A 20,708-nucleotide genomic window follows, 5' to 3' on the forward strand; every position below is an offset into this window, starting at 1 on the left:
GAATGAATGACTGAATCAGTGAATGATGGTCAGCTCTTCTCCCAAGCCTTTGAGTCCTGGATGAAACTGGCTATAGTGAGGACTATATCTACCAACCTCTAATATAGGGATGTGTGTGTCACCCTCTCTCTTTATATGCCTATGGCAGACATTAGTAATTGATTGTGGCTCCTGGCAACAACGTGTGACAGTACACACGGAGTACTGCCAACCAGGGAAACCCTTCTCAGTCTTGGTGTCCAGAGGTAGATCTGATACCGTGTGACCCAAAGCGCCCACCATACTCTGCCATGTGGCTCAAAGTCCCCAAGCAAACAGACACTCATGCAGGACATTCCCAGGGCTTAGAGATCACCTAGCAGGAGCTGAGAGCAAAGGTCAGACCTCTCTTTGGGCAAATTAAATTCTTTGCTATGTAGCCTCTATTGCCCATCTTCAGTCTATCAACAGTGTAATGATCTGATGATATAAAAGCTAAATATATACATAAAAATCTTCTTCGTAATTGTTTTTAGAAATTATTTTGCAGGATATAGGTTAGGTATACATATAAGTTAGAACCTTATCATGGACATTCCATGGAGGAGGGTTAAGTAGGGTAGTGGTCAGATGAGGATAACAGGCTTCCGGAATCTGACTGCCTGTGTTCACATCCCAGGCCCACCACTGACTTAGATGTAACCTTACCTAGTTATTTTAACCTTTCTCTGCCTCAGTTTCCTCACTCATAAATGAGAATAATGATAGTACCTACTTTGTGTTGTTTTTATGAGAATTAAATGAGATAACACATGTTAAGGCCAGAGGAGTACATGGCATGTAGCAGCTCTCGATAAATATTAGATACTATTATTTTTGTGTTTATCACGGGAAAAGTTTATCAATCTTTTTCAAACAATTTTCCTTAGGAAAAGTTGTAGAGTTTTTCCCTGAAATTTTTCCATTTATTTTCACACTTTCATATCTCTGAAACACGAGTAAAAATACGAGATAATCTTTCTTAAGAAATTGTGTATCATTTTACTGGGTAAGACTTGAGAAGTGCCCCTCTGGGCAAGTGTGTTCTAATGGGATTTCTGGGATCTGGAAATTGTTGGCAGATCTTTGCTGCAAATTTGTGGGCAGATTTAAAAGGTTAAAAAAAGACATGTCATTTTCCTAAGTTGCTACTGAGAAATCTAGAAGATTTAGGGGAAAGTAAGTTAAACCTTGAGTCGGTGATTTTAGGACTGATGCACCAGCACTGATTTCTTTTTAACTCATCTCTTTTTAGCACCGAGCTCCTTGAATGGAGACTGCCTATTTGCAAGCATCGCCTTGCTGGAGCTAAAATGCAGTCAGGCAGCCTTGGAAGGGACTAATTGGCCTTTTGGAAACTGTTTGAAACTGAACGAAGTACAGGAGCTTTCTGTGATGTTAGTAGAGTTTCTGCCAGCCATTAATTGTGTTTTAGGCTTTCCTGTAAAGGCAGCTGAACTTGAGACTTGGCTTTCGGTGTTGCCATCTGTGAGCTGCGCTTGTCCGCGTGTGACGTGGGTTAAGCTTGTAGGGAGCATCACCTCAATGCTTCACTATTGGAATATGTTCACATTTAGATTTGAGGCTCTTGTTTTCCACTCTTACGGGTTAGGTGTTCCTCACCCTTCAGCTTCCTAAAGACTGTGGGGCCCACCTGTACGAGGGCGTGGCTGATAGAGCTTCCAAGACTGTGAGCTCTAGGCTGGGCCCTCCAGCTCTCACTGGATTTGACTTACTCATAGGCAGATACGGACAGATGGAAGGGGCGTTGCAAATGGTGACCCAGCTTCCTAACTGAGTGCTCTTTTGTCCCCCAGCTTATCTCTAGTGATGCCGATGGAGCCATCCAAAGGGCTGGAAGGTTCAGAGTGGAAAACGGCTCTTCAGATGAGGTAAGGAAGTCTGTATCAGCACCAAGCCCACAATCACGGTGCCTGTGATACAGCCGTGAGCAGCTTGTGCCCCTCTTTGCCACAGAAGACCTGCCTAAGTGGAGCCCAGGAAGGGGTCAGAAGGGCTCTTCAGAGTTTTGCTTGAAGCGAGCAGGAAGAGAAAGTGCCGTCGTTCTTTGTGTGGAAGGTGCTGTTGATAGAGTGACGCGCACCCTTTGAAAGATCTGTAATAAAGCCAGGTAGACACGTGAAGGTGGTCTGCCAGCAACGGGACCGAAGACAGATTCACAGCCACAGTACCCTTTGTGAATGGCCCCTGGAACCCTAGCTCTTACCCTTTGCCAGGCTTGTAGGCTTGGAACTGCCGTGTGAGCAATGTCAGGGTCCAGGAGAGAGATGCAAAAAATTACTTTGATTATAAAATGTCGTCTTTATTCAGAGAAGGCACCAAGAAAGGAGGCCATTCCTGTCCGCCACTGCTTGGGCCCAAGCCCTCTTTCTGGGCTCTGCTGGTCATCCTCGCCATAGGCCACAGGGACTCGCCTTGCTGGCCTTTCTTTGTTAAAACTTCCGCTGCCCGCTCCAGCCCTTGGAGTCTACCCCCAGAACTGCTGAGTGCTATCTAAGCCCCCCCAGTTTTGTCTTCTTTGCTGCTTCTCTGAGGGGCAGCCCACTGCAGTGCTTCAGCACCCCCAGCTTTGGCATCAGGCAAGCCTGGGTTCAAGTTCCAGCTCCCCCTCCTCCTAGCTGTGCGACCCTCAGCAAGTAATCAGCCTTTCTGAAGCCCAGGTTCTTCGTCTGTAAGGAGGAAACGGTCTTGGGATTATCGAGAGGATTCAGTGAGCTAAGCTTTTAAAGCTATTAGCGCTCTGCCCAGTGTATAGTGAGAGTTCAGTGAGCGAGAGCTGTAATAGTAATAATGGTTGTTGTTGTTCCCATAAGTGGTGCTGTATGGCCAGCCTTGCCCTCCTGACCACTTCCTTAATCACGTTCTTGGTGATGGGCTATGGATTTAACTTGAAAGCCACAGCATTCAGGAAGTTGTTGCTCATCTTCACCTTTGCCTTAACTTAGCAAAGCCCTTCACCCTGACGTGGTACCCTCACCATTGCTGTGAGGCAAAGGGGGCAGAGTCCCACCTTGGGCTGGACCCCTGAATAGGTGCCCACATACTTCTTATCCAGAGTGATGTCAACTGACCTTCATAGAAGAAAGAACTCCCAGGGAAATTGGCTTCTGAAGCTTGGAAACAGCCCTCCCCAAATGGTCCTGCTCCTGAGACAAGACAGGCTTATCCTCACAGACTCAGGCAGCCAAGGGTGTCCCAGGAGCTAAGTCAGGAGCAGAAGCATCGAGTCCTCATTCTCCAGTGCTCAGAAAGCTAGCAGCCGCCAGGCCGAGTATCTACTTTGAGCACCTAAGTACCGAAGGTACCAGAGGTTGCTGTACCTCAACACATCTTTCTGCTACCAAAATTTTACAGAACTTCAGCCCAGCCCGAAATGAACAAACTGTACTGGCTTTCCCCACCCCACATAAGCACAACTCTGGCCCCTGCCAAGACCAGTGTCTAGAGGAAATCCACAGCTCCCCAGAAAAACATAAATGGAGCCTTCATGCAGTCCTAGGATCACCACGCACTTTGGTTATCAAACACTCCTGCCTGGCCCTGTCACCTGGCCATGCCACATGCCAGAGGACAAGGTCAGGGACTAGAAATCACCTGTGGAGGATCATGGGCAACAGTGGCTCCAGAGTCAGGCTGCTGGGGTTCAAATCATGGCCCCACAACTCACCAACAGTGTGGCCATGGGCAGTTCACTTAACGCCTTTAGAACCAAATGGTTACTGATTTAACAAATCCTTGTGGTCTGTTGCATTCAAAACACAGTCCTGTCTCAGATTGCTTCTGTGGGCTCAAATACTGTTTTAAATTTTGTTTCCACCAAAGCCACCGAGCATGAGTGCTCCATTGGAGCACCTTGGCTGGGTTTTATATCCGTGGTCTTCAGTTAAAAGCTCTGGCCAGTGCCAGCGCCCGGCCTGGTGTAAGACGGTGGAGGAACGTGAGACTCAGAGGAAAAAATCCTGGCTTGCTCTGAGTTTGTTAAAGCAGTTAGTGCATTAGACGGCTCAACACGCTGCTTGAAGTTTTTCAAACCCATGAACAAGTTGCAAAGCAGTTTCACTACTGAGTTATTTTTCCTTTTATCGTTGCATTGATACAGTATGGATACTAGACCCTTATCAGATATATAATTTGCCAAAATTTTCTCCCATTCCTTAGGTTGTGTTCTCACTTTCTTGATTGTGTCCCTTGAAGCAAAAAAGTTTCTTAATTTGCTATCTTCTGTTGCTTGTGCTTCTCCTAGCGTATCTAAGAAACCATTGCCTAACCCAGGGCTGCTTGGTCACTTTTTAGAGTTTACTCTTCCCTTCGGATAATGTCAAATTTGTCTTTTATTTCTTTAAACATAGTCAGTATAATGGTTTTATTATCTGTGACTGATAATTCCAATATGTGAGGGTTTTTGTGGCCCTCTGTTAGATTTTTCTCCTGCATATTCTCATGGTATACTCTGCTCCTCTGTGTGCTTGGCTGCCTGATTGTGTGCTGTTTGTTGTTCTTGAAGATGACTGTTTTAGGAATAACATAAGGCTTAGGATGCGTTGCCTTTTGGTACAGAGTGTGATCCTGTGATTTATAATAAGAAATACATATTTGGTCTTCGTACCTCTTCCTGGCACAGAGCTCCTAAAACCCTCGGGATTTTCTAAGTAATGAGAGTGATCATGGTGTCTTTTGTTATGTTAATAAGTGACTTCTGGAAAGCCCCTATGTTTCCTAAGGATGGGGGCTGGTCACCAGAGGAACCAACCATGTGATTAGAGGGTTAGCGCTTCAGTCCAGCCCCAGCCTCCTGGGAGGGGAGAGGGGCTGGAGAATGAGTTCAATCCCCAAAGGCCAATGATTTAATCAGTCGTGCCTATGGGATGCAGCCTCCATAAGAACTTGAGAGGGCAGCGTTTAGAGAGCTTACAGATGGGTGAACACCTGGAGATTCCAGAAGAGTGGCCGGCTCGGAGAGCATGGGCTCTCCACACCCCCTCCCACGTCCACGTACCTTGCCCCATGCATCTCTTCCATCTGGCTGTTCCTGAGTTATATCCTTTTATAATAAACTAGTAATCTAAGTAGTCAAGTGTTTCTCTGAGGTCTATGCTCTAGCAAATTAATCAAACCCAAGGAGAGGGTCATGGGAACCTTCAATCTATAGCCAGTTGATCAGAAGCACAGGTAATCACCAGGATTTGCAGTTCGCAGCGGAAGTTGCAGACGTCAGAAGCAGTCTTGTAGGACTGAGCCCTTAACCTGTGGCATCCGACACTGTCTCCAGTGTCAGGATTGAGTTGAATAACAGGACACCCAGCTGGTGTCGGAGAATTGCTTGGTGGTGTGGGGGGAAACCACATATTAGAATTGGTGTCAGAATCAGAGGGTTTGCATTTGCTTTTGCCAGACACCTTTAAACTAAAGTTCCAGCTTGAAACTTTTTAAACCCTTTAAGCCAAGATACAGGATGGAGCTGCAGCTTTACGTGAGGCTGGCTTGTGGTCACAGCACCTCAGAGACACTTCTCCACTCAGCACTGTGGCAGGCTTCCTTGGAGCCTTTGGGGTAGAGGTGGTTTCTTCCTGTTCACTCTTTTCTTGAATGTGTAACCCTTTGGGGTCCCAGCTTAATGTGGGGTGGGTCTCCTATAGACCTACCTACTTCACTGGATCCTGGGGGTTTGATTCTTTGCCCTCTTGCCTCTTGAGGTCACCAAAACCCAAGAGTAATTTTGCCAGGATCGATAGATATCTTCAAGCTAAAGAGAATTTCCATGCTCCACTTACCTCTCCGGATTCCCACTTGCCTTTGTTTTGACTGGTAATTCCTTACTATCTTGTAAGCTCTCCAGTGCTTTTAAGGAGATGACTTTAATATTTGTCTAATGCTTTTAGTTTCTTCAGTGGGAGGTTTGGTCGAATAGCCTAGCTCACCATTACCAAAAACATAAGTTATATCAGGAGCGCTGTTCCTATAATACATCAAGTCATTCATTCAACCCACACGCAGGATCACTTCTCGGTGCCAGACAGGCTGAGCGCTGGTGATGCGGGAATGAATAAGACTGCTGACTGCTAAGGTCCCTGCCCCCGTGGGCTCACAGACGGGCAGGAGAGTGGTCAATAAATAACACAGATACATAGGATGATTGCAAATTTTGGTAACTCCTGTGGAGAAAACACACAGGGGGCATGTCATAAGGACGTCACGGTGAGGCCCAGGCTCCGAGCAGTGCTTCTCAGACTGTGTGTGGTGAAGGGCTTGCTTTTTTATTTCCAATCTGTTGCAGGACTCTCTGTGGTCCTACTACGTATGACCAGTTTGCAGCACCCCCTCATACAACTCACTACCAAAATCAGTAACATCCGGATTGGTCTGGGTTCTGTTTAGGGAAGCTAATCCCCTAAGACTTGCTCTCCACTGCTGTCTACTTCATCACAGACTGTTGGCAGATCAGCACCCATCTGTGGACCACACCTTCCTGCCGTAGCGTTCATCTAGGCCCATCCTCCATCCATGGACCACACCTTCCTGCCGCAGAGTTCATCTAGGCCCGTCCTCCACCCAAGGCATGAACCCCTGCAACAACTTTGCCAACAGTTAGCTCCTCTGTCCCTGCCTGAATATATTTCCAGTGAAGGGAAACTTGCTCCCCCCTTGATAGGTTTTTTCCTCGGGACACCAACCAATTCCATCACCAACTAAGTCCCCTACAATTCCATTCAATCCTGACCGTAACCACCTGGAGGTAGTGTCAGACTCCACTGGTTTCAGGCTCAGTTCCACACTCTGCCCTCACTTCAGACACCAGTGGCAAGTGTCAGGTCCCCAGGGTACCCACACATCTGTCTACCTGGGCTACAAAGTTAGGGGTTCCCATAACCCCCCTCCTCGGGTTCAGTAATTCACTGAAATGACTCACGGAACTCTGGAAAGCACTTTACTTACCATACCCATTTATTACAAAGGATACAACTTGGGAACAGCCAAATGGAAGAGGTGCAGAGGGCAAGGGATGGGGGGTGGGGGCACAGAGCTCCCCTGCCCTCTTTGGGTGCAGCACCCTCCCAGCACCTTGATATAGTCACCAACCCAGAAGCTCACATGGGTAAGGTTGCAGGGTGGGGTTGAAAGTGCCAAACTTCTAATCAAGCTTGGTCTTTCTAGCTACCGGCCCCATCCTGAAGCTAGCTAGGGGCCCACCAAGAGTTGCCTCATTGGAGCAAAAGATGCTCCTGTCACCCTTATGTCTCAGGAAATGCCAAGGGTTTTAGGAGTTCTGTGCCAGGAGCCAGAGACAAAGCTGAAATATAAATTTCCCATTATACCACAGCCCTAAAGTTACTTCCATTTTTCGGCATCTCTCATTGCTAGAAAGTTCTTTTTATTGAACAGAACTCATCTGTCTATATTTTCCACTCAGAGTTTCTATTTATGGTTTCTGGAGCCCATAGCGTAAGGCTGAGCCTTCTTCAGCATGGTAGGCCTTTAAGCATTCCAAGACATCTGCTGTTTTTCTCCTAAGACATGGACTCAGTTCCACTTATCATCACACTCCCTGCTGCTCCTTAGACACATGTGAGGCGGTTCATGGACCTTTTAGGTGGAAGTGCTCGGAAGTGAACACCTGGCTCCAGGTGCGCCTCACGGCCACAGAGTGAGGCCGGCTCATCCCCTTCCTTGCTGTGCACACGCTCCTCTTTTCATGAAGCCCGAGGACTCATTACGAACCCACGATGTGCTACCCCCGACTCCAGTCTTTTTCACATGTGCTGTTATTTAGCTGTGAGGCAACATCATGGTATAGTGGAGACAGTTTTGGAGTCAAGCAAACCTGGGTTCAGACCTCAGCTCTACCACTTACCAGTTTATGACTCAATGTCACGGAGCCTCAATCTCCTACTGGGTAAAAAAGAGAGAGAATTCCTGCTTTGTAGCACCTGGACTTCTCCACCCTTTACTTGTACAATTTGTATTTGTGCCTAAATGTAGGATTCTGCAGTGTCCGCACTGAATTTAATCTCGTTAGAGTGTCCTGTAATTGCTAATTGTCAAGAGGTTTTTTGACATCTTGATTCTGTCACCTGTCCTATTAGCTAACCCAGTGAGAATCTTTATATTACCTTCAGATGTGCTTATCCTGCCATCTGTGTGCTCATTCAGATTATTAATTAAAATGACTGTGACCCTCGGGTAGATCCCTGGAAACCTCCCTTACAGCTTACTTGTATGTATAATTAGTATATGGTGGAGCAGAGAGGACGATCTTTCAGCTTTTTATAGATCTCTTCCTTAGCATGGGGAGGATTCTCTTACACACTGTTGGGGGACATGTAAATGAGTTTGGGGAAGGCAATTAGCAATCATTAAAAATGTGTATACCATTTGGCCAGCAGTTCTACTGCTGGGATGTGTATTGTAGTGTTATTTTAAAATAAAAAAATAAAAACACTTGGAAACAACATCAGTTTCCATCAGTAGAGGAATGATTTTGAAAATTATGATTTAGACACTGGAATGCTTAGTAGCTGTTAGAAAGAATGAGGTACAGGTAAATGTAATACCATAGAAAAACGTTTACCATACAGTGCTAGACATAAAAGCAAGTTCCAGAATGATTCGTATGATATCATCCCATTTCCTTAAAAACAACAAAAAAGATAAACTTGCTTGTAAATATTCAAGAAAATTTCCAAAAGATTACCTAAGAATTTAATAGTAATTGCTTCTGGAGTGGAAATGGGAGGTCAGGAAAGAAGTTAGAGGACCTTAACTTTCTACCCTTTTATGTTTACATATTTTACACATCTATACTCAACTGAAGTGTTTAATTTTTTTAAAAAACTATGTAGTTGTTAAAAGGAACAAGGTAGATCTGTAAGTACTAATAGAAATATTTCTAAGATTTCTTTTTTTAGTGAAAAAATAAGTTTCAGTGTAATACCTATAAAACTATCCCATTTATGAAAACAGATTATGTGTGTATATGTACATATGTATGTAAATATATGTATGTGTATGTGAATGTGTATACATATGTATAGACACATTTTTGTAAATGCATAAAAAGACCTGGGACTATCCAAACCAATCTGGTAACATGGTTATTATATGGCAAGGAAGTAGATTAGGACATGGGGGTTGGGGGGGAAAAAGCATTTTAATTTTTGTATGATTTAACTTTTTTCAACCAGCTTATATTTATATTTGCAATTCAAAATTTTTTAGTTTTTTTTTTTAATCCATCTTCTTTATTGTCAGTGTTCTTTCAGCAATTTAACCTAGAAAGTGAAGGAAAGTCAGTTGAAAAGCATTCATTCGTTAATTAAACTCACTCTGGAAGAGACTCTGAAAAATCACAAGCATTATATAAAACTATGGATCTCGTTTGTAGTATGAGTGCTTGTGTTGTGTGGACTCCCTGCTTAAAGTCAAATATTAGAGAACACTCAGATAAAATGGGGGTGTTATACGTGGATTTTGATTAAATTCTCTTCACAATATCCTGGCCATATACAGTCTTCATCCTTCACATCCCACAAGTATAAATGTGGTTAAACAAAACAAAAGAAGGAAAGCAACAAGGAGCTTTTGTGGGCTTTGGAATTTGATGCAGAAATGATTCAGGATTTCTCAGTCTCAAGACTCATTCAACCCTGTGGGCATGTTCAGGCACATCTGCAGCATAGAAGAATTTGAGTTCATTACTGCATAATACCTTTGAGCAAATGATTATCTAAAAGGGATAAAATTAGTATGGGTGTTTGCAATGTTAAACTTTGATTGTCTGGAAAATGTGCTCATCAGAATATTTCCTCCTAACATTCTTGTTGATGTCAAGTAAATACTGTGTTCCTGTGTAACTGTCACCTTAAAATGCTATAGGAAGTTTCTGTATCTTTGAAATCCTCTATAAAGTAGGCCATACTTAAAATAGTTAGGATTTATGGTGGTTATGTAAGAAGATACTTATTCTTGGGAAATACACATTGAAGTATTTAGGAATAAAGGGCTATTATTTATGCAATTTAGTCTTAAATGATTTGGGAAAAAGTGTGTGTGTGTGTGTGTGTGTGTGTGTGTGTGTGTAGAGGGATAGAGAGTAGTGAACAAGTGAATAATGGGATAAAATGTTAGCAGTAGGTGAATCTGGTAAAGGGCATACAGATGCTTTTTGCACTCCTCTTATTCTTGCAACTTTTATGTAAGTTTAAAATCACTGCCAAATAAAAATTTATATAAATGGGTGTGGGTGTGTAGGGATATATATATATATATATATATATATATATATATATATCTCGTTGATTTTTTTAAAGTCAAGAAAATTCAATAAAGCCACAATAATACTAAGAATTTTAACCTACTTTTTACCCCTTGATAGATTAAAAAGGCATAACATTAAATAAAAGACTCAGAAGATGATGTAAGGTTAAGATTTTAAAAAAGAAAAAAAACACTCTGACATTGGAACTGATTTGTTTTAGCTCCACTGCTTATATTTCTGCAACCTTAGGCAACATACTTAAATTATCTAAGCATCAATTTCCTCATCTGAAAGTAAGGGGATAAAATCGACTCTGTCTCATGAGTTGGTGGAGATACCACGGAGATAATTCATGTAGAGTGTGCGGCCTAATACTTGGCACTTAGAGCTCTTTCCGTGAACGTCATTCTTTCCAGAGCAATGAGAAAGACAGAAAGCATCTTAATTCACTTTATAAAGTAATATAACCCTGAAAGCATGACAGAAATATATACTGAAAAGAAACCTACAGATTCATCTCACCAACAAATATGATACATAAGTCATTTTTTTAAATCCAGCAATACAGCATATCCACAGAATACCTATAAGGGTGTCTTCCAGAAATCTAAGAACCATTCAGTGTAAGAAGAGCCAATGGTATAATTTATTACATGACTATGATTTTCACCATTTAACCTATTCGCTAAATAGTTGCCAAAAAAAAAAAAAGCTTTCAGTAAAATTCAATATTCATTTCTGAGAAAACTGCTTTATAAACTTGGAATTGAAGGGAACTTCTTCAACATGATACAGAAACTGACCACAGGCATCCACTAAATCACTAGAGCCATGTCAGAATGAGAAAAGAATGTTCCAGCAGTCTGTCTTACACACAGGGCACAATGTAGATGTCAATGGAGTTTCCAACTGTATATTCAGTAAGATTCCATTTTGGTAAGAAAAGTACATATGTACATGTAGGGGAAAAATTTGAGGAAACCATATCAAATCATTAATAATGATTATATCTTTGGATAGAGGATTCGGATTATTCGTTATGTTTATCCATGTTTTCCACATTAATTGAGTTACAGTAAATTTTTAAAATTCTACAAAGAATATGAATTCAAATAAGATGCTGCCGAGATGTGTTCCAGGTGAAATGTGCCTGTTACAGGGTAACAAATAGAAGGGCGTGCCTCTGCGGGCACCAACTCCCAAATGTTGTGGAAGCTTCAGCCCAGAACGGAGAAAAACTTTAAACTCAAGTTATACTCAAGTTAGAAATCGCTTATCTTACTGGTTCACCTGGTGCTTCTTCCTACACCCCAAGGACCTTCAGGATGTTTCTATGATGTGGATTTAGACAGGTGTCTTTTCTAATGAGAACATGTGGTTACAGCCCTGTTTGTACACTTTTAACAGTGACTTTTCTGGTTCTTTGGCATCCGGTTCATTGCTACCTTGTTTACTTTCTAAATAAGCCTCTTAATGGCATAACTTTGTTCCATTACAGAATGCAACTGCTCTGCCAGGCACTTGGCGAAGGACAGACGTGCACTTAGAGAACCCAGAATACCACACCAGATGGTATTTCAAGTATTTTTTAGGACAAGGTAATTATGTCATTACAGTGGTTGGGAAGAAAGGATATTCAGAATGAAAATTAGTGTTGGTATAATTTCTGGTACCCTATATGTGTGAAACTTATCAGTTTAGAGACACTCAGGTCAGGGCATTTCATTTCAAGGTCAGTTGTAAACTTTGTAGATTTGTAAGCTTTGAAGATTCAGCCCTAGTAGGTTTTCCTCCGTTTTAAATTTGTTATTTATATTTTATTTTTTATTTTATATTTTTATCTTAAAATTTTTTATTTAGTTAGTTTTTGCTAGTTGTTTTTGTCCCTGGGGAGTTAAAGAGGATTAGATAGTATGAATGAGTGATTTGCAAGATGAGAAGAATTTGCAGGGCACAAAACAATTTTAGACTTAACAAGGCATGTACCCGGTCTATAGTGGGCCTTAAACACGTAGTTCAAGGCAGTGAGGGGGAGAAACGATTCCCTGAGCTCCAGGGCCAATGCAGAACAGAGAGGCATTACGCTGTAGGCTCTGGTGACCAGGATTTGTTTATCACTTACCATGTGCCAGGCAATGTGCTCTTGCAAAGGCAGCTGTGATCCCTGCCCTCGTGGAGACTATAGACTGTTTGAATCCTGGTTCTGCCGTTATCAACATAGGACCTTAACACTAGTTACTCCCACTTCTCTGAGTCTTAATTCCTTATCTGTAAAGTGGGGGTATTACTAGTACATACCTAGGAGGTTTGAACAGAAGTGTCAGTGAGGCACATTAAGCCTGGCGCCTGGCACATACCAAGAGCTCTGTCATGAATAGTGATGTACATTTGAAGTGAAGGGCTCATGTGAACATATATGGAAAGGTGGGAAACAGGAGCGTGGTTAGCGACAGAAGGCAATGGGAATGGAAATATAATCACTATGGCAGGATTAGAAATGGGTTAGATAAATTGCTTATCAGGCTAATGCATTTATTTATTTGTAGAAGATGTGATACTTGAGCTATAAAATGAGAGTGAGCAGACCCAAATGATGTCTTTTTAAATATCGGATACTGTATTATTCCAAGAAGTTCACTTATTTGGCAAGACATATCTCTTTATAAAGAAAGAAATTGGGGGGCTTCCCTGGTGGCACAGTGGTTGAGAGTCCGCCTGCCGATGCAGGGGACACGGGTTCGTGCCCCGGTCCGGGAAGATCCCACATGCCGCGGAGCGGCTGGGCCCGTGAGCCATGGCCGCTGAGCCTGCGCGTCCAGAGCCTGGGCTCCGCAACGGGAGAGGCCACAACAGTGAGAGGCTCGCGTACCACAAAAAAAAAAAAAAAAAAAAAAAATTGGGGGAAAGTTGCTATCTTCCCAAATGCTTGAAAGCATAGTGCCTGGAGTACTTATGACTTCAGAGAAAAGTGGTGCCGTCAGTTTGGATGCCTTCAGCTGCCTCAACGGGCTTAAACAATAAGGGAGACAAGAAGAGACCCAGAGGTAGGGCAAGCTCTGGGGTTGGTGGAGTCAGAGGCTTGGTGATGTCATCCATGCTGGCCTTCCTCAGGGTCACAAGATGGTTGCAGCAATTCCAGGCATCACTTCTAGACACCACCGTGTCCAGGGGAAAAGAAGGCCATCTTCAGGAGTGAGGAGGCCCTTCCAGAAACCCCTTGACACACTTTTCCTCCGTCTCATTGGCCAGAATTGGGTCACATGTTCATTCCTGAGCCCATCCCTGGCAAGGGGCACAGGAGAGCATGATTAGGGTAGAGTCACCAGGTTCTGTCCTGGGCTGGGCTGGAGATTACTGTTCCCTGATCCTGTGGGAAGGGCTGGCTGCCACCTGCCGTGCACACTGCTCCCAGTGCCTGGAGGAGCCGGCTGCATCTTCACTGTTCTGAACCTGCCTCTTTTCCAGTCCATCAGAACTACATTGGAAATGATGCGGAGAAGAGCCCCTTCTTCCTGTCGGTGACCCTCTCTGACCAAAACAATCAGCGTGTCCCTCAATACCGTGCAATCCTTTGGAGGAAAACAGTGAGTATCAGACCTGCACCTGGAGTTTCAGCACCACTCCAGAGTTTAATCAGTGTCATTGTCAGCCTTTTTCTACAAGGATTTTCGAGTCTGGCTACTGAGGATTATTCTGTTCACAGGGGAGACCTTCACACTCTGAGTTTAAGAGCAATTTTTCCTATATAAGCCACTAAGTAGACATGTTCATTCCCCTCAATCTCTGCCCTCTCGGAATACACGACTATGTTATTATCGCTGTTACTGATACTGAAAGTGATGAGCTGGCACACCTTCAGCCAAAAGAAACAAGATTTAGTGGAGGAATATAATACTGTTACATGGGCACGGCCCCTGGGGGCTCCTGTTTCCATGAGTCAGTTGGTCAACTGCTGAATCAGCTGTGCTTCTAGGATTTCTTTGAGGCTTAGCTCCTTTCATCAATTTCATGGTGTGGAAAAGCAACCCTAGATCTAACAAGTACCTCCTGCCCACAGTGGGCTCTGGACACTGAGCTGGAGACAGCGGGCTGAAAGCAAGCCCTTTCAACTTCAGGACGCAGGTCTTTCTTTAGCTCAGGAAAGTTTTTTTATGTTCATTGGTGTTGCTTCTTTTCCTGTTCTGAATTTTTTCTATTAATTCTTATATTCGACCTCTGTCTTTCATCTTTTACCTTTTCTCATTATCTTCTTCTCTTGTTTCTTTTTTGCTTTGCTTCTTAGAGAATTTTTTAGAGACCATATCAACACTAGAAAGAGCAAAGGGTTTGGAGTTAAGCAAACTAGGGTCAAATCACCTCAATAACAAGCTCATTTTGTGTGAATTTGAGAAATTTGCTCATGCCATCTGAGCCTCCATTTTCTTCTTTGTAAAATGGGGAAAGTTCTGGGCTGTGGCTCACAGGGTGATGAGCACTAACAAGACTGCCTTAAGTGAGATCTTGCTTGAAAATTTACCCAGTGTCCAAATCATCAAATCTTAAAACTGGTTAGCTGCCTAAAGGGTAAAACATCTTATTCTTGAATTGGTGAGTAAGGTGTATAATTTAAAAAGCGATAAAATAAACCACACTTAGAAAATGTTAGTTCTATTATTTAGTGGTCCCACCTGATGGGTACATTTGTTGAAATCCAGTATTTAAATAATTGCATGCTGATTTATTTATATATATATATATATATATATATATGTATATATATATATATATATATATATATATATATATATATATATACAGCAGGTTCTTATTAGTCATCAATTTTATACACATCAGTGTATACATGTCAATCCCAATCTCCCAATTCATCACACCACCACCACCACCACCCCGGCCACTTTCCCCACTTGGTGTCCATACATTTGTTCTCTACATCTGTGTCTCAATTTCTGCCCTGCAAACCGGTTCATCTGTACCATTTTTCTAGGTTCCACCTATATGCGTTAATATACGATAATTGTTGTTCTCTTTCTGACTTACTTCACTCTGTATGACAGTCTCTAGGTCCATCCACCTCTCTAAAAATGACCCAATTTCGTTCCTTTTTATGGCTGAGTAATATTCCATTGTATATATGTGCCACATCTTCTTTATCCATTCATCTGTTGATGGGCATTTAGGTTGCTTCCGTGACCTGGCTATTGTAAATAGTGCTGCAATGAACATTGTGGTACATGACTCTTTTTGAATTATGGTTTTCTCAGGGTATATGGCCAGTAGTGAGATTGCTGGATCGTATGGTAATTCTATTTCTAGTTTTTTAAGGAACCTCCATACTGTTCTCCATAGTGGCTGTATCAATTTACATTCCCACCAACAGTGCAAGAGGGTTCTCTTTTCTCCACACCCTCTCCAGCATTTGTTGTTTGTAGATTTTCTGATGATGCCCATTCTAACTGGTGTGAGGTGATACCTCATTGTAGTTTTGATTTGCATTTCTCTAATAATTAGTGATGTTCAGCAGCTTTTCACGTGCTTCTTGGCCATTTGTATGTCTTCTTTGGAGAAATGTCTGTTTAGGTCTTCTGCCCATTTTTGGATTGGGTTGTTTATTTTTTTAATATTGAGCTGCATGAGCTGTTTATATATTTTAGAGATTAATCCTTTGTCCGTTGATTCCTTTGCAAATATTTTCTCCCATTCTGAGGGTTGTCTTTACGTCTTGTTTATGGTTTTCTTTGCTGTGCAAAAGCTTTGAAGTTTCATTAGGTTCCATTTTTCATTTTCATTTCATTATTTTTGTTTTTATTTCCATTACTCTAGGAGGTGGATCAAAAAAGATCTTGCTGTGATTTATGTCAAAGAGTGTTCTTCCTATGTTTTCCTCTAAGAGTTTTATAGTGTCCAGTCTTACATTTAGGTCTCTAATCCATTTTGAGTTTATTTTTGTGTATGGTGTTAGGGAGTGTTCTAATTTCATTCTTTTACATGTAGCTGTCCAGTTTTCCCAGCACCACTTATTGAAGAGACTGTCTTTTCTCCATGGTATATCCTTGCCTCCTTTGTCGTAGATTAGTTGACCATAGGTGCGTGGGTTTATCTCTGGGCTTTCTATCTTGTTCCACTGATCTATGTTTCTCTTTTTGTGCCAGTACCATATTGTCTTGATTACTGTAGCTTTGTAATATAGTCTGAAGTCAGGGAGTCTGATTCCTCCAGCTCCGTTTTTTTCCCTCAAGACTGCCTTGGCTATTCGGGGTCTTTTCTTTCTCCATACAAATTTTAAGATTTTCTGTTCTAGTTCCATAAAAAATGCCATTGGTAATTTGATAGGGATTGCACTGAATCTGTAGATTGCTTTGGGTAGTATAGTCATTTTCACAATATTGATTCTTCCAATCTAAGAACATGGTATATCTCTCCATCTGTTGGTATCATCTTTAATTTCTTTCACCCGTGTCTTATAGTTTTCTGCATACACGTCTTTTGTCTCCCTAGGTAGGTTTATTCCTAGATATTTTATTCTTTTCATTGCAATGGTAACTGGGAGTGTTTCCTTAATTTCTCTTTCAGAATTTTCATCATTAGTGTATAGGAATGCAAGAAATTTCTGTGCATTAATTCTGTATCCTGCAACTTTACCAAATTCATTGATTAGCTCTAGTAGTTTTCTGGTGGCATCTTTATTATTCTCTATGTATAGAATCATGTCATCTCCAAACAGTGAGTTTTACTTCTTCTATTTAAATTTGTATTGCTTTTATTTCTTTTTCTTCTCTGATTGCCGTGGCTAGGACTTCCAAAACTATGTTGAATAATAGTGGTGAGAGTGGACACCTTTGTCTTGTTCCTGATCTTAGAGAAATGCTTTCAGTTTTTCACCATTGAGAATGATGTTGGCTGTGGGTTTGTCGTATATGGCCTTTATTATGTTGAGGTAGATTCCCTCTGTGACCACTTTCTGGAGAGTTTTTATCATAAATTGGTGTTGAATTTTGTCAAAAGCTCTTTCTGCATCTATTTAGCTGATCATATGGTTTTTATTCTTCAATTTGTTAATATGGTGCATCACATTGATTGATTTGCATATATTGAAGAATCCTTGCATCCCTGGGATAAATCCCACTTGATCATGGTGTATGATCCTTTTAATGTGTTGTTACATTCTGTTTGCTAGTATTTTGTTGACGATTTTTGCATCTATATTCATCAGTAATATTGATCTGTAATTTTGTTTTTTTGTAGTATCTTTGTCTGATTTTGGTATCAGGGTGATGGTGGCCTCATAGAATGAGTTTGGTAGTGTTCTTTCCTCCACAATTTTTTGGAAGAGTTTGAGAAGGATGGGTGTTAGCTCTTCTCTAAATGTTTGATAGAATTCACCTGTGAAGCCACCTGGTCCTGGACTTTTGTTTGTTGGAAGATTTTTAATCACAGTTTCAATTTCATTACTTGTGATTGGTCTGTTCCTATTTTCTTTTTCTTCCTGGTTCAGTCTTAGAAGGTTATACCTTTCTAAGAATTTGTCCATTTCTTCCAGGTTGTCCATTTTATTGGCATAGAGTTGCTTATAGTAGTCTCTTAGGATGCTTTGTATTTCTGCGATGTCTGTTGTAACTTCCCCTTTTTCATTTCTAATTTTATTGATCTGAGTGAGTCCTCTCCCTCTTTTTCTTGATGAGTCTGGCTAACGGTTTATCAGTTTTGTTTATCTTCTCAAAGAACCAGCTTTTAATTTTATTGATCTTTGCTTTGTTTTCTTTGTTTCTATTTCATTTATTTCTGCTCTGTTTCTTTGATTTCTTTCCTTCTGCTAACGTTGGGTTTTGTTTGTTCTTCTTTCTCTAATTCCTTTAGGTGTAAGGTTAGATTGTTTATTTGAGATTTTTCTTGTTTCTTGAGGTAGGCTTGTATAGCTATAAACTTCCCTCTTAGAACTGCTTTTGCTACATCCCGTAGGTTTTGGATCATCGTGTTTTCATTGTCATTTGTCTCCAGGTATTTTTTGATTTCCTCTTTGATTTCTTCAGTGATCTCTTGGTTACTTAGTAACGTATTGTTTAGCCTCCATGTGTTTGTGTTTTTTACGGTTTTTTTCTCTGTAATTCATTTCTAATCTTATAGCGTTGTGGTCAGAAAAGATGCTTGATATGATTTCAATTTTCTTAAATTTACTGAGGCTTGATTTGTGACCCAAGATGTGATCTATCCTGGAGAATGTTCCGTGTGCACTTGAGAAGAAAGTGTAATCTGCTGTTTTTGGATGGAATGTCCTATAAATATCAATTAAATCTACCTGGTCTATTGTGTCATTTATAGCTTCTGTTTCCTCATTTATTTCCATTTTGGATGATCTGTCCATTGGTGTAAGTGAGGTGTTAAAGTCCCCCACTATTATTGTGTTACTGTCGATTTCCTCTTTTATAGCTGTTAGCAGTTGCCTTATGTATTGAGGTGCTCCTATGTTGGGTGCATATATATTTATAGTTGTTATATCTTCTTCTTGGATTGATCCCTTTATCATTATGTAGTGTCTTCCTTGTCTCTTGTAACATTCTTTATTTTCAAGTCTATTTTATCTGATATTAGTATGGCTACTCCAGCTTTCTTTTGATTTCCATTTGCATGGGATATCTTTTTCCATCCCCTCACTTTCAGTCCTTTCAGTTACATACATGTCCCTAGGTCTGAAGTGGGTCTCTTGTAGACAGTATATATATGGGTCTTGTTTTTGTATCCATTCAGCAAGCCTGTGTCTTTTGGTTGGAGCATTTAATCCATTCACGTTTAAGGTCGTTATTGATATGTATGTTCCTGTGACCATTTTCTTAATTGTTTTGGGTTTGTTTTTGTAGGTCCTTTTCTTCTCTTGTGTTTCCCACTTAGATAAGTTCCTTTAGCATTTGTTGTAAAGCTGGTTTTGCGGTGCTGAATTCTCTTAGCTTTTGCTTGTCTGTAAAGCTTTTGATTTCTCCATCGAATCTGAATGAGATCCTTGCCGGGTAGAGTAATCTTGGTTGTAGGTTCTTCCCTTTCATCACTTTAAGTATATCATGCCACTCCCTTCTGGCTTGTAGAGTTTCTGCTGAGAAATCAGCTGTTAACCTTATGGGAGTTCCCTTGTATGTTATTTGTTGTTTTTCCCTTGCTGCTTTCAATAATTTTTCTTTGTCTTTAATTTTTGCCAAATTGATTAGTATGTGTCTCGGCGTGTTTCTCCTTGGGATTATCCTGTATGGGACTCCCTGCACTTCCTGGACTTGGGTGGCTATTTCCTTTCCAATGTTAGGGAAGTTTTCGACTATAACATCTTCCAATATTTTCTCTGGTCCTTTCTCTCTCTCTTCTCCTTCTGGGACCCCTATAATGCGAATGTTGTTGCGTTCAATGTCCCATGGGTCTCTTAGGCTGTCTTCATTTCTTTTCATTCTTTTTTCTTTATTCTGTTCCACAGCAGTGAATTCCACCATTCTGTCTTCCAGGTCACTTATCCGTTCTTCTGCCTCAATTATTCTGCTATCGATTCCTTCTAGTGTAGTTATCATTTCAGTTAGTGTATTGTTCATTTCTGTTTGTTTGTTCTTTAATTCTTCTAGGTCTTTGTTAAACATTTCTTGCATCTTCTCGACCTTTGCCTCCATTCTTTTTCCAGGGTCCTGGATCATCTTCACTATCATTATTCTGAATTCTTTTTCTGGAAGGTTGCCTATCTCCACTTCATTTAGTTGTTTTTCTGGGGTTTTATCTTGCTACTTCATCTGGTACATAGCCCTCTGCCTTTTCATCTTGTCTATCTTTCTGTGAATGTGGTTTTTGTTCCACAGCCTGCAGGATTGTAGTTCTTCTTGCTTCTGCTGTCTGCCCTCTCTGCATGCTGGTTTTTTTTTTTTGCGGCACGCGGGCCTCTCACTGCTGCGGCCTCTCCTGTTGTGGAGCACAGGCTCCGGATGCGCAGGCTCAGCGGCCATGGCCCACGGGCCCTGCCGCTCCGCAGCACGTGGGATCTTCCCGGACCGGGACATGAACCCATGTCCCCTGCATCGGCAGGCGGACTGTCAACCACTGCACCACCAGGGAAGCCCTGCATGCTGATTTTTATCTCAGCTACATAGTGTATCAAAACTGCTATGTAGGGCTTCCCTGGTGGCGCAGTGGTTGAGAGTCCACCTGCCGATGCAGGGGACGCAGGTTCGTGCCCCAGTCCGGGAAGATCCCACGTGCCGTGGAGCGGCTGGGCCCGTGGGCCGTGACTGCTGAGCCTGCGCGTCCGGAGCCTGTGCTCCGCAAGGGGAGAGGCCACAGCTGTGAGAAGCTTGCGTACAGTAAAAAAAAAAAAAATTGCTATGTAGCTCTTTTTGGAAAAGAAATTAGCAGAAACTTAAAAGAACAATAATGAAAAAAAAATTTTTTTAATTTTTTT

General features: G+C 41.7%; 1 protein-coding gene across 6 annotated transcripts in view; it reads left to right on the forward strand.

Annotated features, from left to right (window-relative positions):
* GARNL3 (GTPase activating Rap/RanGAP domain like 3) overlaps nt 1-20,708 on the forward strand; it is a 154,210-nt gene that overhangs the window by 69,132 nt on the left and 64,370 nt on the right. For all 6 annotated transcript variants that reach the window (XR_007477733.1, XM_049710718.1, XM_033427170.2 and 3 more), the window contains 3 exons: nt 1,836-1,910; nt 11,790-11,889; nt 13,757-13,875. Coding sequence is in view for 5 of the 6 variants with exons in the window: in XM_049710718.1 (XP_049566675.1) it covers nt 1,836-1,910; nt 11,790-11,889; nt 13,757-13,875 (294 nt within the window). In the remaining variant the exon portion in view is untranslated. The remainder of the gene's footprint in view (nt 1-1,835; nt 1,911-11,789; nt 11,890-13,756; nt 13,876-20,708) is intronic.

The sequence above is a fragment of the Orcinus orca genome, chromosome 6, assembly GCF_937001465.1.
Source record: "Orcinus orca chromosome 6, mOrcOrc1.1, whole genome shotgun sequence".
Taxonomy (NCBI): domain Eukaryota; kingdom Metazoa; phylum Chordata; class Mammalia; order Artiodactyla; family Delphinidae; genus Orcinus; species Orcinus orca.